Genomic DNA, 18,010 nt, shown 5'->3' with positions numbered 1-18,010 from the left:
CTTTGCCTTTGCTTTGACTGCACAGGGACCAGCAGAGCAGTATTTGAGTTGTGGAGCTCGTTGCAAATTGATAGAAGCTGAAAGTAGAAATAAATACATGAAGTTATGCCATCCCTTTTGAAGAGTAGGTCTGCTAGTGCATATTAAACACGAAGAAAGTTCTGAAAGGGTTCATTTCCAGGGTGTCAGCAGTAAAGGCATGACAGGCACATGTGCTTTCATAAGCTGTTTGTAAGAACTTGCTGTCGGTCATTGATGAAGAGCCTGTAGGCCGGGCTGTTCCCTTGGAGTCCAGCCATTGTTTCATTGTTCTAGCAATACATCTTTTTTACCCTTTTTGACTGGCAGTGTTCTACACTGGTGTTTGGTCATCTGTAATCAGCTTCTGGGTGTGTTCAGATTGATATTCCATTTGAACTTCATGGAATAGTTTACATTGCTGGAGAACAAGCAGAAATGTTTGGGTGGGCCTTGACTGCAGTCCAGTGCAGTATCATCTCTTTAAGCAACTACTTTAAGCAAAAAGCATCCCTTATGCTTCAAGAGGTGTTACCCCTAAGCCTATAGTACATTTATTCATCTAATTTTGAGGATGGTGGATATGTTTTGAGTGGCTACCAGGGTGGATAATCAAGGAAGACAAGGACTAGCCCATGAGTGTTTTGATTGGTGTTAACCTTGTCTTTTACTTAGTCCCTGGAGGAAGATGACCTTGTATGTAGAGAGTTATGCAAGAGGAATCTGGGAGGTGGGAAAATAGTGTGCACTTGACCTGTAAACCTTGCTTTCAACCAGAAGGTGAAAACAGATCTTGACTTTGGTACTCTGACATTAGAAAATAATCACTTTTAAAGAAGATAAGCTATCTTAGGGCAACATTTGCCAGCAAGATACCATCTACAATTGTAAATTTAGTAGGTAGAAGTGCATTAAAAAATACATAGTCTCCAACCTTCATGTTTGGTACTTCAGCCAAGTCTCATTTAGTTAATCATCTTCCTTAGATAAAGTAGAAGCAGCAGCACAGTAGCAAATACTGTGGAAAAAGAAATGGTTCTCTGCCTAAGAGAGTCTTGAAGACAACTAACCATGGCTAGGATTGAGATAGCTGTCTTCTCACAGTTACTCAATTATTCTGTACAGCTGTGCAACTTACTGTGTTGATGTCTTGAGCTGATAACTGATTTTCTGTTGTTTGTAAAGCGAAGCCTATGTCTTTAACTATGACTTTGAAGAATTACCTCACTGCAGATACCTCCATGGAAATATCATCTACAGATTACATAATGTCTGGGTACTTTGGCACCTTAGGTAGACTCTAGTTCAGGTTTCTTTAACAGAGGGGAAGCTAAGCTTTATATTTCAAACAAAAACTTTTAATTTTATCTTTTGTCAGTGAATGGAATCCTTCCTCCCTTCCTTCCAAGTTTACTTTGTCTGTTATACACTGCGGCTTTTTTAGTTTGTGTTGTGAAATGGTGTTGAAAGAAGGTGAAAGTCTTGTGTCCTCAAGAGGGAGAAATGTTTGGATAATGAGCCCCCTTGGCATCTTACTGCAATGTATCAGCAGTAAATACTGCTTCAAAAGATCACTTGGGATTGACTATTCCAGGAGAGAAATCTGTTGTTGACACATGTATGGAAACCTGGCTGAGAAGAAACAGTCTAGTATGGTTACAGTTCATGTTCATGCACAAGAACTAAATTTCCCCCATTAGCGGTTACTAGTCCTGGAGGCAGAAGCAAAAGCTTCTTTCAGTCCTCTTTGTCCTGTCAGCAGTGGTTGCTGAGGTCTGGAGTTGATTGGTCTTTTTTGCAGTTTTGCCTTCATGTCTTGCGATTTCTGGTTTCATCATATCCTATTAATGCCAGTATCTGTTAAGACTAGGGTCAGTGTTTGTATAGTTCTCTGAAAATACAAATAACCTCATACTTGGTATTTTATAATGGAGAATTTTTGTCACCTTTTAGAAATAACTTCAGAATATAAATAGTTTAAAGGGTAAGCAATTAGTTTTGCTCAGTTTGGGGTTCATCCCTATTTAGAAAATAAGTAGTGCTGTTTACTGAATAGGAAGTCTGTTTGGTGGCTATTTTAAGTAGAGCAAAATAGGTTATCTGTGCTTTAGCTCAACCTAATCATGTTTGCGGTGTTTTGAAACCATTAATTGCCCTTAACATTCTTTGCATGATAGTTTTTGTAACAAGAGCTTGTTATCAGGCAGTATAGGTAAAATAGATTTTAAATCAGATTGGGGGGGGTGGGGAGGGGTGGAATCTATATTTTGTCTTCTGGCATAGCTGTGCTTTATAGTTATAAGCTTCATAAAGATGTTGTTTGATGATAGGAGCGATATGAAGCAGTTATGCATCGTACCTTGGAAAGGAATCAGCGACTGGAGACACGACAGAAGAGGTGGTCATGGGGAGGATCTGTAACTCCAGATTCAGAGAGCAAAACAGGTAAGTAGCACCTTTTCTAGCATGGCTAAAATCACAGAATATTATGTGTAAACACTGGCAGGTGCAGCACTATTCATAGGGACCTGGGCATCCTTTCCTATCTTGGATCTGACAACAGGATCTATGGGTAGCTCTTTGGGAAAGAATCATATCTGTACTTGCCCTGAAATGCTGCTCAGACTTAAAGCTATTTTTGACTTTGGGAAGAGCTAGAGAGAAGCCACGTGGGAAATACCACACCTGGCAGTATTGCATTGCCAGCCCCCAACCATCAGATAAGGGGAATGTAAAACGTTGAAATAATTCTGAGTCCTTCAAATGCAGTACATGTAATGGTGTGCTAAGACTGATGACAAACAGAACAAAAAAACCAGTTGTACTATAATACTACATCTAAAATGTTTTAAACGCACCCTTAGAGTTACAGAATGCTAACTGATTATTTGAACGACCAGGAATGGGGTAAGGAGATGCAGTGTCTGAGCTTCTTGGAGAATAGGTTCTATTCTAACTTAGGTGATACATTTTAATGCTGTTTAATTTGAGCTCAGATTGTTTCCTATTTCACACAATTAACTGTTTCTACTTGTAAACATTCTGAAATCAGACCAGCAAATCAGGATTGCAGTGGAAGGGATCCTTTCATGCACTACCTAACTGGAAGACCCTGCCAATAAGTAATTTAACATAAGTTATTGTTCAGGAATAAAATAAAACAAAAAATGCTTCAATTCAGCCTATCTTCTGAATTGGTGGAATTGTACTGACTGTGTTTTAGTAGTGTCTTCTTATGTCAGCTTGAGTGTTGACTTTTAAGTGTTTGTATATAACATGTTTGAAAGTGCTTTGGTATAAATTATCATTATGATATTCAGCTTCCCCATTTTTTGGTTAGCTTGCATTGTTTGCTATTTGACCTTGTGACTTAGCTTACAAACCTTCTTCTTCTACAGAACAGCAGACCGCAGATGAAGGTGGAACTGGTGGTATTGATTTCTAAAACGTTCTTTTTCTGTTGTTTCACACTCACTACTAACCTTTTAAACTTGAGTTCTTGTTTCTCTGAAACTAAGGAGAACCATCTTCTTATAGATCTTTTCCTGGATCTTGGCCAGCTGTGCAACAAATGTGATCCCTAAGTAGAAAGCAGCCCCCTATGTTTTTAACTGTCCCTCGTAGCTAATTAAACTATAGTTTAAGTCATGGCATCCTGAGGGAATTTTCAGGGAAAGGATATGTGCATTTGGGTTTTTAAAGATGACTGGATACAGCATGGGGGAGGAGAAGAGAAATTCTTAGTGGTATGTATTTGAATATAAATTAATTCAGTAGTCTAAGCTTTTTTTTTTTAAGGGCAATTTCGAAGCCTTTCCTTGTTTCCTAATTTGCAAAAAGTACATGGTAGGGCTTGGTTTGTTTTCTTTTTGCTTTGTTTTACCAGCAATTAAAGTAATATTGGCAAAATCAAATGATATTTTGCTGAAACTTTGTGAAAGGGAGTGGGTCCTTTGTGCAGTTGGGTACTTTTTCCATGAAGGGTTTTGCAAAATCAGATCTGTCCAATTATCTAAACATAATTCTATATATTAAATGTGTTTTCATTGGATTTCTGGCACTTTCCAGTGCACAGACTTAGCCATTCATAGAAATGCTTTGGATCACTGATACATTTGTCAAGGCTATATGTTTATTAAGCAAAATTATTTCTTGTAGCTAGTTTAAGATCATAGCTCTCAGCTGAGACCCAGCTAAATATGAATTCTGAAAATCTGTGCATGCTCGCAGCATTACTAATTCAATACAGCTGTCTCGTAATGCTGACAATATGAGACTTGAAAATGCAATGAAAGTCTGACTGAGTATGATTTAACTACTGTGGCTTATTCTGGCAACACAGCAGAAGCATGTGTATTTTATTTAACTTCTCTCTTCCCTTTCTCTGCACAGCATGAATCCCTAATTTTCTCCAAAATTAGCCAGTTTGACTGGATTGGTTTACCTGTTTAACATGTGTTCCTTGGATACACATGTAAATCCCAATTACTGTATTCCACATTACCAAATGTCATTTAACCTTGAAACTAGGAAATCACATTTGCCTTAAATGCTTAGGAAAGCACTATTCTTTTCTACCTTATCTAATTTTAAAGCTAAACTTTGTAACAAACATAAAATAATGTCCTTTGCTCTCTCCTCATTTATGCGAGGAAATGAATCTTGTCTGCCCTTTTGATCGTGGAGGAAGACTTGAACCACAGTGCTGCTGAAGCACATTGAAAATAAAGTGTCTTTCAACAGACATGCTCCTGATGTAAAAATAGGCACTTAACGCTGTGTCTTACACATCATAAAGTAACAACAGGAGGAGCACATAAGTTCAGCTAGTGTCGATCAATTTGAATAACTTGGCAGCAATTTTGAAAAAATTGACTGTGGAAATAAACAGATAATGCAGTGTTTGACCAAGACACTTGTACGTCCACACTGTTTTAAATTTGTGTTCATCTTTACATTGAGGTTTCAAACGTACAGCTGTCTTACCTGGGCTGGATAATGTGGAATCATGATTGGATTCATGCTTCTCATATTTATTCCCATTTCAGGATCGTCCTTAGCTTTTTGACTTTCTGGAAGCTTCTCACTTAATTGTTATTTAAAATCTACCCAAACCATGTAGGATTCATAAGTCTAGACAGCTTTCTAAAAATCCTTATTTGGTCCCTTTCACCTTATGTTTGCATAATTGTTGGAAAGGCAACAATTACTTTTGGATTTCTGAAAAATGACACCATATGAGCTCTGCTACATTATGTCATTGTGGCAGAGTAGTGCACCTTCTCTAACAGTACATCTAGAGCAAGTTTCAATACAATATTATTTTTCCACCATCAGTTTCTGTGGCAGATTTGGGATTAAAGGCTCCATTTCTTAAAATGAAAACCATTGGGGGAACGGATTTCAGATACTCTTTACATTGTTTTAGGACTAAAGGCTTTCTTGTCTATTGTATTGCTGTGCAAAAAAAAAAAAAAATCAGACACGTTCTTCCATGAGCTGGCCATGTCAACAGTAATATTTAGGAACATTGACTGGTAAAGCAGTATTTGTGGGTAATAGAGGTAGTGTGTTCTGGAAAGTGAACCCCATGTAATTGAACATTTCAGCAACCATCAGCCATTCTACATTATGTACAGAATGTGATTCATTGAGACTGCACCAAGTACCCCGCTGATGGCCTGAAATTTAAAAATTGATGAAAGCCCCAACGTCAAATGTTACATTAATGACATTGCTGTCAGTGCTAAGATGAAACATGCAGGGTGTGGGTCTGCCAAGAGAAATGGCAAGGCTGTGTAATAAAGCATCCTTGATGACAGAGTCCTTGTAAATGAGGGAGGCTTAGTGATGACTGCTGAGCAAAACTAGATGTTCAGGTGCATCTGTAGTGGAGACATGCTATTAGAATAGAAGTTGGGCTGCCAGAGTCTCTCCTTTCTAAATAAAGAGCTTCCTTGTCCTAGTAGAAATTTGGAAGGAACTAAGAGACAGATAATCTTATTTTATTTAACCTAATTTTATCCAGCCTCAGATAGGCAGTGCTCCAGCACCCTCTCTCAGTGAAACTCAGAAGCTAGGTTGAGAGCTGTTCTCTCTAATAACGATTTTTTTAAGATACCGTGTTTCCCATCTCCTTACCCAATTGCAAGCCTTGCTGCATGGCAGTCATATGATTTTTTTGGCTTTGCTGCTACAGTTGTTTTCCCCCTTCCATTAAAAATAATACAGACGTTTAGTATTGCATGGGACTATGCTCTATGCTTCTTCCATTTAGAATCCCTTGATGTAAGTAATTTAAATTTCCTCCCAAAATACAGAAGAGTAATTTACCTATATAACCAGACTACCTTATTTGAGAATATCCTGTCTGTCTTCTAAAGCTTTTTTCCTAGTGAATTGTCCAAAGCTTTCACATTTGTAGAAGCTACCTTGTGGTTGAGGTAGGGGAAAAAATTGAGGCCATCTGATCCTATATTTGCAAATGTATTGATCAAAAAACATTGACTTCTTAAGACCTTAAAATTTTCTAGAAAAAGAAAACTCAAATATTTGTATGAATACCCTTTACCAATTAGATTTTTTCAGTCAAGGCATCAATTGGGATATTAGCTCATGCCCTCGCCATTGCTCTGTTTCCCTGTAAAATAGAACCTAATATTTGTTTTTTGTTTGAACAGTCATATATAGACTGTCATTTTTTCTTTGGAATCTTCTAGTAGAGGTTTCATCCCTTGTCTCTTTACTGAACAGCACAGCCCATCTCCAGAACTTGTAAACTTGCTGGAAAAGAATTACTTCGCTCAGTGTAGTTTTCCTCAAGGCAAGATTTAATTTTCTGCTCTCTGGGTCTTAGTAGGTGATGGACCAAATATCAGTTTTCATGCAGGTGCTAATTTGAACAAGGAGAAATTTGTATGAAGCATCTCCACGATGTTCGGAGGCTTTTGACTTGCACGCTTGAGCTCTGGCAGGAGCCAGGCTTTCTTTTTAAGAGCAGACGCTAGAGGGTAGTCTTTTCCTTTGAAAACATCCAAATGCATGAATTATGAGTTTCCCGATTTTCATATATAAAACCTCTCAAGGCTGTTTTAGTTATCCCAGAACTCTGGCTTCATTCACAAAATGCCTTTTTTTTTTTTTGTTATGTTGGGAAAGTATCTGCTAAGCTCAGATCTTCATTTCTTAACTGGACTCAATAGATCCCCCTTTCTTCCTCTTGCCCTGTGGGGACTTTGTTCTTGTTCACTGTGACAAGAGCTTGCCACTTTTGTAGCTTCAGCTCCAAAATCTGGTTTTCACTTAACATGGTTTTGCGGGAGGCCCCTAGCTCAGGAAGCCTGGGTTGGGTACATTTGTCAAAAGTACAATGCAGAGGCAGGGCTGTCCATAGGAATCCTTATGTCCTGGCTCGTGCTATAAGGAGCTGCTATAGCATGCTGGCCAAAGGGAAAAGATGCTGCCTCTGTGGTGAGTAGAGCTGCTTTTTCCTTTGGTGCTTATGCACTAATGAGTTCACATTAATCATCTTTGCTGTCCAGTATGCCAGCAAAATCAATTACTTGTGTTTGATGTATAGAATTTCTTGTGTTTATTGTGCTAGTCCGCATTACTTTGTGTGCATTGCTGTTTTCTGCTTATTGAGTTTCCATACCAACAGGTACATGCTTTTCCAAGGCCTTCACACACACTGGAGTAGTGTTCATCCTGAAAGTACATTATTTGAAATTAAAAAGTGGGTATTTATCTGGCTTTTAGTAAACTTGAATTTTTGCCATGTGAGATGTGATTTTTATGTGTATATATATATGTGTGTGTGTGTGTACACATACAAAAAAAAAAAGAATGCCTCTTGTGGCAATTTTTTGTCAGAAGAGTTGCGAAATTGATAGGAAACATGAACGTAAAGACTAGCTTTTTGAAAAAAATCGGAAATTTCTAAAAAAGTCAGAGCAGCCCTTGGGAAGTAATCGGAAATAGGAATGCTTTCTTGCCTTTCCTCTGGACTTGCTTTTATCCCTCCAAAAGCATTTGTTTTGTTTTTGTTAACTAGTGATTGAAAAACTGTTTTGACACACCTATGGGAAGAAATTATTGTTATTCATGTTTTGTTGTTACTTTGTCTTGCCAGTCTGTTAACAACACACAACCTCAGTAGCTTTTGTCTTTACATGGTAGGAGCACAGGGTTTAAAAATCACCTGTTTGCATACCTATGCCTAAAATCTTGGCATCACTCGACTAAAACTAGATGCCTTTTCTGTCCACGTTACAACTGGTGCTAATTGTATCGAGTCTGGTCAAAGGTGTGGGGGGAAATATCTCTTTTTCTCATTAAGCAAAACTCGAAATAGCTTTCAGGATGTAATACTTCCATAGCTCACAGCAATGTGTGAAAGGTTCTTCCTCAGGTGTGAAGATTAATTCTAAAGTAAGCACTTCTTTACACAGCCAGCAAGCGGTCCACTTCCACAGCAAACATCAAACAGACAGAAGCTGTCATGAATAAACGGTTGTCGTCGTCTGCAGCACTTCTAAATGCTTCTGATCGAAGTAAGTGTTTGTGTGTCTGCTGGTAGCAGGTGTACTGCTTAACTGTTAACTGGGGAGGAGACAGGAGGTGGAATGATACTCCTCTTCCTCCCTTGCTCTGTCACTCATTTCATATTTTGATCTCAAATGCATTTCATGCAATTTGTTAATCCAGCTTGACTGTTCAGGGCTTTGACCCAGTTGATGTGATCTCTGTTAGAGCAGAAGAGTAACGGTAAAGATTGCTGGCTTTTTATTTTTTATTTCTGTAATTGTTTTACTAAAGTCAAATCTTGGTGAATGATTGATTCACAAATCATTTCACATCATCTTTAGGGGTTTGCATGCCTTAAATCATGTCCTAAAATTTCAGCAAAATAGAAATAGTACAACAGTGAAGTTTGCCTTGTTCTGTTAGACAGCTTCAGCCATTTGATTGCCTGTGGGAAGGAAAAAATCAACTTAGTTTTGACATCTTTCTGTTGTGCCAGTCCTGTATTCTATAAACACACACTTTCTTTTTAGTATTAGAATTCTGCTTTAACCAAATAGAGAAGGATGCTTGAAAAACTCTGACACCTGTAGGAGTTTTTTGGGTGGGAGGAGATTGTTTTGTTTTGACTTGGAGTTCTAGCATGATTAGAGCCATAGCGTGCAGCTCTGACACCATTTCCTAGCCCAATAAATTAGTGTAGTCTTGATACTGATACTCAAATGACACATTTCTTAAATTGTTAGTGCACACCACTGCGCACAAGCATTCTGGGTTACTTACTTGCCAATGACTATCAAGGAATAGAAATGGCCTGGAAGCCAACTATTTCTTTAATTTTATTTTTTTAAGGGTTTCTGAGAGTGTTTGCTCTCTAGAGATCGTCTACCAATTTCTGCGGCTTCCAATCTCATTTTGAATTGCAACTTTGGGGTGGATGAAGCTCCTGACTGCAGTGTGTCATGTTTAAAATGTGCACCACCCAACTGGTCTTCACAGGGATGCAGGGGATGGGATAGATCTCTGGTTTTCCCACTCTCTGGTAAACCTGTACATGCAAATGTCCTCTCTGCCTCCTCCCCTCTGCCCCGTCCCGATACACGTAAGCTACTTACAGAGAGGAAATGCGAAACAGACCTTATAAAATGTTACGTCAAGGTCATTCTGCAAATCACGGCAATCTGCCATCTCCAAATCAAAAATTAAAAAAAAAAAAAGAAAAAGACGAAACACAAGGAATTGTCCTAATCTGCTTGTTAATAAAAATAAAAATTATTTGCATGAGCACATACCAGCTTGTTTTAGCCTGCGATTTCCTTGTGGGGAATCTTCCCAGTGTTTCATAGGAGCCTGACTGTATGCCAAATGTTGTATTTTTTTACCAAAATGACAAAAAGCGTTAATAAACTAAGAGCTGTTTAATACGAAAACCAGTTCAACTAGGTCTACGCTGTTCTGTCAATCTACAACCTTTGATCAAATGAGCTGTGCTAAAAGAATCCCTAACATGGACACAGCTAACAGTTATTTTGCTGGTTCATGTTTGAAGGTGATGCAGCAACAAAACTTGTACTCGTACACTATATGCCTGGTAGGGGAATCAGTGAATATATCTATACTGGCATAGCTGCAGGGGCTCTGAGTCACTGGAGACTGCTTGTGATTTAAAATTATATTTATATATAATGTGACTGCAGGGTTCAGCTCTGGGTATGAGTCAGAAACAGGGCTGTACAGTACAAATTAAGCTGTTAACAAAGGAAGTCACTAATTATCAACTAATTGGGATTGCTTTCAAACTTACTGTCATACCTTGAAATCCTTTGTGAATCCTTGTTTGCTTTGGAGGAAGAATTCTCAGGCGGCCTGAAATACAAGAAATTTCAACAGGACTCCAACGATATAGGGGTCGACTAACTGACTGGTTTAGATCACCACAGCAAGTTAGAGCCATTCTACGCTCGTGATCTGGCACTCAAGAAGAAATGGCTGTTTGGTAAATGATGGCTAAATTCAAATGACAGAAAATACAGGCGCAGAATTAACCAGTTTGCTTCTGCTGTGTGTATGTGCCTGCGAAGGTGGAGGAACAGAATGCAGAATTGACAGGAAGATGCTTGTCCCTGGATCAATGGAGTATTTAATCAGCTGTGCTCTTTGTTCATTCTAAGCTGAGCACTTTGTTTCTTGCTCTTACTCATACAGAATGTGATGAGCCCTTTTCCAATTATTTATTTAAAAAGGTGTACAAGGATGGCCTTGGTAGGTCAAACAGGAGGTCTGTTGAGACTGGCATCCTGCTGCTATGATCAGTAACATACAGGAATATAAGAAATCACGCTTTATATAGCGTAATTCTTCCCTGATCCAGTTTTCCTGCTTCTGAAGGATTCATACTATAAACTGACGTAATTACTCTCCTGTATCTTGGGGAAGTGGGGCAGGTGTTGGAGGGGACTTTTAGGCTTTTCAACAAAATTAATCCATGCGCTTTCACTTCCAGGTACCACAAAGAGAAGTGCCTCATTAAACAGACTGAATAACAAAGTTCCTCTACATTCTCAGCAGTCAGCACTTAAAGGTTCGCAGGTGGAACAGAAAGGTGCTAGAAACCAGTTTGTTTTGAGAATTGGGAGGCAGTAAATGGGATATTTGAAGTTGACTTTAAACCATATCCCAGTTTCATTATAAATGTTTTTACTCAGGCTTTCGCTGCTGTGCATGTGGTCTGTGCACTGTGGCATAAATATCGTTATGCACATTGCAGTGCCAGATATTGGGTAACTGTGTCTATAAACCAGCCTTATTCCTCTGAAAAGTGGAAACAGCGGGGAGAGTAGATGAATGGTAGCCAAACCATTTAGCTCATGAGAAAATAGTGCTTCATAATGATAGATCGGTGGTTTTAGCTGACTGGCAAAAGCAAAGCATGGGAATGGCAGTTTAGAAAATCATATATATAAATATCTTGCTGAAAATAATCTTCCTTACGCTTGGTCTCTAGGAGGAACAGAAAAGAAGAGGAGCACATCTTTGAATAGAATGAGTAGTAAACCCCAATCCTCTCCAGAACTAGAAAAAGTGAAAAAGGAAGAAAAAACAGGTGGTTGTTTCATAAAGCTGAATATTTCTTTTTAAAGCCATTCATAGTAAAGTTTACATTCACCAGTTTCCGTGGTTCTTAAATTTTTAGAACTTTTTAATGGCTTTTTAGTTACCCAGTGGTAAAGATAAAATTGTAAATGGTAAAGGTTAAATTCCTCCTTTTGGACAAAAAAGAAATCCTGTAAGAAGGACTTTGACTTTGTTAAATGGCATTGTAAGTAGACAGCAAAATGTCTCTGCTTGAGAGAGACGTAATTGAAAGCTGTTAGGTTTAAATGTAAGATATAGTAAAAATGTCACTCACATGTTCACTTCTTAGTTAAATCTTACCTTTGCTTTTTAAGCTCTCTTTCATTATTCAGTTTAAAAGCAACTTCTCTGTTCCTGCTGCTGGCCTAAACTTTGTGCATGCCAATGAAGGAAGAAACCTGTTCTCACTTCAGTCTCTTCTAGTCTGTGTATTCCCCACTAGGTTACACATAACCTCTTTTTTAGGAACTCTTCCTAAAGCTGAAGACTAGCAACTTTTCTAACATGTTTTTCCCTTTGAGTTAACAATTCTGAAACTTCCCTTTTTAGCATCTATTGCCAACAGTGGAAATTATATTCTGCCTCAGAATCTTTCCTGTATGGGTGGATAATGGGTGCTGTCCAAGGGAATTTGTGTGTGCAAATGATGCCTGACGATAACGGTTTGCTTTGACTTGCAAGTCTTCTGTTTGTTATATCAGAACAGCCTTTCCTGCAATCTAGAGAAATACAGCTCTGAAGAGCTGGGTCAACAACTTTTCATACTTTGACTGACTTCAGTATTCATCTCTGTTGTACGCGTGCCAGTCTTTGCACATTAAAATGATTCGTGTTAAGCAAGCCGAGGACAAGAAATGCAACATAAGAGATTGCATTGTTTAACCCCTCTGTACTTTTAGTTTGGATTTCCCTCTCCATGACTTCAGTATTTTTCTTCCAAAACTGTTATGATTTGCAACAGTGCTCACAGTCTTCCTTTGCTTTGTACTGCTTGTCTTTTTCATTATATGATTTCATGTTGGATCCTTTTTGATTTGTTCCCATCATTTAGCTCGTCGCTCCCAGCTCAGTCCTCTGGACAGTAGCGTAATCAGTCGCCTCCTCGCCCCCACACAGGCCTCCTTAGCTAGGAGTAAAAGTGCTGCTACATTATCGGCTGATGGACAAGATCCTTCAGGTAACAGGAGGGCAGCAAAGCCTGAAAGTTTTATGCAGTTGCTCTTCAAGCAAGCACTTACATGATAGTTGCTAACTGTGCTACACTTCAGTGTGAATCTGACAGTTAATATATGGTTATGTATAATATTACTTATCCAGTATTTTCTTTGGTCAGTAATAACCAATTCATATGCTACGTTACATGTTTACTTTACAAAACCGTAGAATAATACTGGCTTTTAAACTCCAGTGCCAGTTTACTTGCTCTGCGGAGAACCAGATGCTGGTGTTCATTTTGGGTTTTGTTAATGTTTTTTTTTTTTTTCAACTGACAGAGGTCTGCGTTTGGATGTATCTCTGACATACTGGTCAGAGAACAGTGCTAGGAAATGAAAGGGAAAAAACCCAAACAAACATATAATTTCAAAGGAGGCTGAAAGGAATTAAGTGCAAAGCCTAAATTTCTGTAGGGGGAGAAACTCTTGTAGGAACATGACAAAGGGGTTATCTTAGCATAAGTACAGGGAGCCCTGAGCTGGCTTCAGTCAGGCTGATTGTAGAAGTAGAGGCATACTGGAAGGAGAAGATACTGTAGAGAAACTCTGTCTGGCTCAAGCAATTTTATATTGGTCCAAACTGAGCTGTTAAGCCCACACTGTGGCTCAACTTAGTACTAGCGCAGGAATCTCTGCATTGTGGGCAAGCCCTAGCTGCATCCCACATGTCGTATAATTGTTATTGGTTATAATAATGCCCCAGTAAATGCTTATCTGGAACCAATGTGGAGTCCTTTCTCCTCTCTTACCTTACAACTTGCGTTCCCAGTTTTGCTTGTTTCCTCTTAAATATGTTATTCCATCTTTATTTTTTATCTTATGCCACTTAACTTGGTCCTTGTTGGTAATGGTGACATTTCTACACTGCTCCCCTTGTGTAATAATCAGTTTTTACTTTTTTGGTTTGTAGTCAATGGTCATATTTTTACACGCCTATCTATATGCCACTTTTATTTTACCATGAATATTTCAGTTCATGTCATGTGGGGAAATACCATCTTTTTCACTGTTACTGACAGCATGTGACTTATTCAGTACTGCTGAATTAAAGATAACTTCTACATTTTTATCAGTTTGCTTAGAGGTACTTTCTTCATTTCAGTAGAAACGTACCTGTGCTTTAGCACAAACAGAATGCAGTTCTCCTTGCACAAATGCTGTAAATATAAAAATAAAATGTATTTTCCATAAAGTTACAAAATTAAATGCTGGCATCTGTCACAATTTATTCAGACTATAGAAAAATCCATTATCTAGTTTCAGAAGTAGATTTTTACATCTATGTATGCTTATCTATCTATAATATATTAGTGAAAAAAGTAATTAGAAGATGCAATTTCTTTCAATATCTTATGTGTGAAGAGATTGACACTTCAGGTAGGAAAGGTATTTTAGTTTAACAGTTGACCTTTTTCTCTTGATAGGTTTCTTTTACACCACCTATTTTGATTTGTTAATGTGGATAAAGGGCACACATATATATTAATAAAGGGGTCAGAGAGGGAAAGTAGAATAACATAATGTTGCGCAAATGCTTATTTCACAAGAAAAGTTTGTAAAGTAACACTCAGATTCCTAATGTAATGCTGCTTTATAAATACTCTTTGAAAAGAAAGAGGATTTTCTCCTTGAGTATGGGGGAAACGTGCCTAAAATTGGAACCTGTCATCAAGAACTTGTAAAGAAAGATGCTAAGCCATTAAAAACGAAGTATTTGTGATTAGATAAAACTTGACTAAAATTAAAGTAACGCTGGTGTATTGCAAATTTAGACATTGTTTGGAAAAGCATTTTATTTTTATCTACTCCAGACTGCTGCTTTCAGAATGGTTTTATTCTTGGTGCTGTTGCTTCCAAAATACTAATCGTGTGATGGTGGTGTCTGTGTCCATGACCCATTGCAATGTGCACTGCCTCTGGTGTTCTCTGTACGGTTTCTAACACACACAATCTTTCTTTTCTCTTTCTCCCTCTTCCTTTTCTCCTGTTCTTATGCTGTGCACTTGGTTCTCGTTTTGTCTTGGCAAATTCCTAACTTTTATAGAATCTCACCTCTGTCCTCGTTCAGCTTCAGCCAGTTCCATCAATTCCCCAGTCCCAACTCCTAAAGTGCCCGTGCGCAGTCGTAGCATCGACAGATTGAAGTCCTCTGTATCTTCATCTGATGCAAGTTCACCAGATTCAACCCAGGTTTGTTGAAAATCCACAGGAATTAGGTTTGTATTAATCGGGGGGTTTGGAGGAGCTCAGGATGGGATCCTCTTTCAACAGTTTGCTTGCTTATTTCAGTGTTCAGTAGCATTTGCTTAAAAAACACAGTATTGAAATTAAATTGGGATTTTATGGTCCTTGAACTCTGTGGTATGTTAAAGGCATATTGTTTGCTGCTTATGGATCCCAAAGTTTAATTTACGTAACATATCGACTGGGTCTGTGTTTTGGAACATAAAGGAAATGTAAAGTACATCTTGTTGAGAAGTTGTATGTTTGTTAGGGTAGCAGCTCCTCTGTCTGTAATGTATTCTAGGAGTGAGCATTATCTTGTTTTTATGTATCTTCGTAGAAATCAGAGACAGAAAAACAGTCCCCAGGTTCTGGTTTAAGACGCCCTCCCTCGCCATCTGTGTCTGCCCGTAGAAGATCCCCCTCTCCTGCTAATTTGGTGAAGCGTCCTCCATCACCTTCTACAGTTAGGTATGCCTCCAGGTTAAATATCTTCTTTTATTCAGAACAAAATAAAGGATGCTTTCTGCCTTAGCTGTGCTGTTAGAATTTGGATGACCTACGCTATGCGTAGGTATGTTTATACACATAAGGACTTCATTTTTTGGTCCGATTTCTCTTTTCCACAGTAGGGGTGCAGCTCTTACTTGAACCTTTGTCTCTTTTGTGTAGACAAAATACACCCTGGTTTTCTGTACAGTCTGTGCACTAAAACCAACAGGAAGCATGTGAGCTTCTGAATAAGCTGATCTGCCTGTATTAGTGTAGGAAGTTTCTTGGATTGGAATCACAGGGTTCATCCTTGATGTGGAGTAAATGGAGGTCTGGGGTAGCAGACCTATTTTGATGTTAGCCCACAAGTAGTGATTCCAGGTGCCCAGGGTATTTTGGAATCCTGTATTTGAGTTTTATGAGGAAGGCACCAGTAGTTTGTGGGTGGATTTAGTTTGAAAAGTGAGGTACGTAATGTAAACTAACCAAAGTGACTGCTGTCCTCAGTTGTGTGTTTGAGGTTTTCAGTGTTAGCCCTGAAAAATATTCTTTATTTCAACAGACAAAGGGCTCGCCCACCTTCGCCTGCCATGTCAAAACAAAGGCCACCATCTCCTACTCCAGTCTCTAAACCGGCACCCATCCAACGTCCACCTCTCACACCAGGTGTTACAAACATTACCAAAAAGAAAATTGAAGCAGAGAGCAAACCAAAGGATAAGAGCACAGAAGGAACAGGACAAGAGCAAGGTGCTTCACCAGCCTTGGACAGGGATGCAGTAGCAGCTAGCACAAAGACCAAAGAAGGTGAGTGTTTCTCAGTGACTGATGCACTGTTATTCAAGACATCTCCAGTGTGTGCTAGGACTGGTGAAATAATTCGTTCGTGAGGCAGACCACTGGAGGGTAGGATGCTTTAAGGCAGAAGCTGTTCATTGCTGATTATTTATACAGTCATTTTACGTGGTATGGCTTTTGGGTGTGGATTTTAGCGCAGTAGTCGGTTTATTTGATTTGGAGATTCAAGTCAGGAGCTTTCAATATTACTGCTTGTACTATAATTTTAAGAAAAGCAGAAATCCTGTTTGGCTTTTGGACTTCAACCACACTAGCTGAGGGATCTGCTAGCTTAGGTTTGCAATGTCGATAGTTAAACTATGCAAAGGTCTTTCAGTCTAGTTGGTAGTTCTTAAAATTGCTTGTATAGAGACCTGCTTGGAGGAAGAAATCAGCTACTGGTGCATTAGAGGCTGAGAGCCAGTTTTCACAAAGCTAGAAGGCTGCCTCAGTCTTGATTCCAGTGAATGTATAACCATTGCTGCCTCAGGAAAAAGTGGTCAGTTCACAGGTCTCACTGAAAAATTATCTTGGTAGATTAAGGAAAGCCATATACCGGATAAGCAATTAGTCTCCTAGTCCTCTTCATTGTGCCAAGTAAGCACAGCCTCTGTCCTCTTATCGGAAGAACGCCGTCTGCCATCTCCAGAACAGAATCTGGGAGAGCCTTCTGATGAGGTCTGGCAGGCACTTCTCTGTGGAGAAGGACTTAGGGAGACTTAACAGGAGAAGGAGGGATCTCTGGAATTTAAGCTACAGCCAGTGGGCAGTACTGGGGGTGAAAATCCTTCAGACACACAAGGTAAGTGGGAACACATGCTTGCTGCACGTTACTGCATGTACGGTTCCTCAGCTGCTGCAGTTGTCTGTTATTTCTGAGGCTCTTCCTGACACTGCTCAATGTTGGATGTGAAATAATGTTAGTCAGCTGAAGAACTCATTTATGGTACAGTTCTTTGAGCATGTGTTCCTCTAGAAGGAAGCCTGGATGTCATAGTCAAATGTGGATGTTTGTATGAAGTTGCGCATCCGTCTTCGGTGTCACATCATTTATCTTGGCAGTCAGAATGTCCATCCCTCGATGTGCTACGTTACTGTGATAAATGTCTTGCATGCCTCAGAGGGGGCATAATCAATTGTGATCAATGTCATCGGTTGGTTGAAACCTCCATAACAATGTGTCCTATTTATCTATCTTCCAGTTGTTCTGAAACAAGAACACCTGTCCTTGTTCCTTGGATGCCCCACCTGTCTCCTCTACACTGACTTCTGGAACTGTATTAACCCAGTTTATCTGTTTCCCTTTTATTTTATTGCTAATCTCCAAACCACTCATCTTTGTAGTGATTCATACTGGAGCTGGGTGAAGCTTTTTTTCTTTGACACATCGAAGATAAGGAAATAGTGGGCATGTTCTTCAACATAAAGATGATTTCATTTATCTCTTTGAATGAACGCTGCAATATTGCTAAGTGAGGCAAAAATCTTTGTTCTTAAAAAGAAAAAGTTGCTTTCAATTTTCAAGGCAATTTTCATTTTACACGTCTGTGTAGGCAGTTCACCCTGTG

At 39.0% G+C, this 18,010-nt stretch overlaps 1 protein-coding gene across 1 annotated transcript in view; it reads left to right on the top strand.

Moving 5' to 3' along the window:
- The window catches only part of MAP7D3 (MAP7 domain containing 3), a gene marked incomplete at its 5' end in the record, with an annotated part of 29,293 nt that overhangs the window by 2,199 nt on the left and 9,084 nt on the right, over window positions 1-18,010 (top strand). Inside the window, 9 exons of the mRNA XM_009572296.1 lie at window positions 2,349-2,463; window positions 3,417-3,449; window positions 8,469-8,570; window positions 11,045-11,143; window positions 11,546-11,644; window positions 12,728-12,853; window positions 14,935-15,080; window positions 15,454-15,584; window positions 16,168-16,412. Of these exons, the coding sequence (XP_009570591.1) occupies window positions 2,349-2,463; window positions 3,417-3,449; window positions 8,469-8,570; window positions 11,045-11,143; window positions 11,546-11,644; window positions 12,728-12,853; window positions 14,935-15,080; window positions 15,454-15,584; window positions 16,168-16,412 (1,096 nt within the window). The remainder of the gene's footprint in view (window positions 1-2,348; window positions 2,464-3,416; window positions 3,450-8,468; window positions 8,571-11,044; window positions 11,144-11,545; window positions 11,645-12,727; window positions 12,854-14,934; window positions 15,081-15,453; window positions 15,585-16,167; window positions 16,413-18,010) is intronic.

This window comes from Fulmarus glacialis, unplaced genomic scaffold (genome assembly GCF_000690835.1).
Source record: "Fulmarus glacialis isolate BGI_N327 unplaced genomic scaffold, ASM69083v1 scaffold42802, whole genome shotgun sequence".
Lineage (NCBI taxonomy): Eukaryota > Metazoa > Chordata > Aves > Procellariiformes > Procellariidae > Fulmarus > Fulmarus glacialis.
This window is presented reverse-complemented; position numbering and strand designations above follow the sequence as displayed.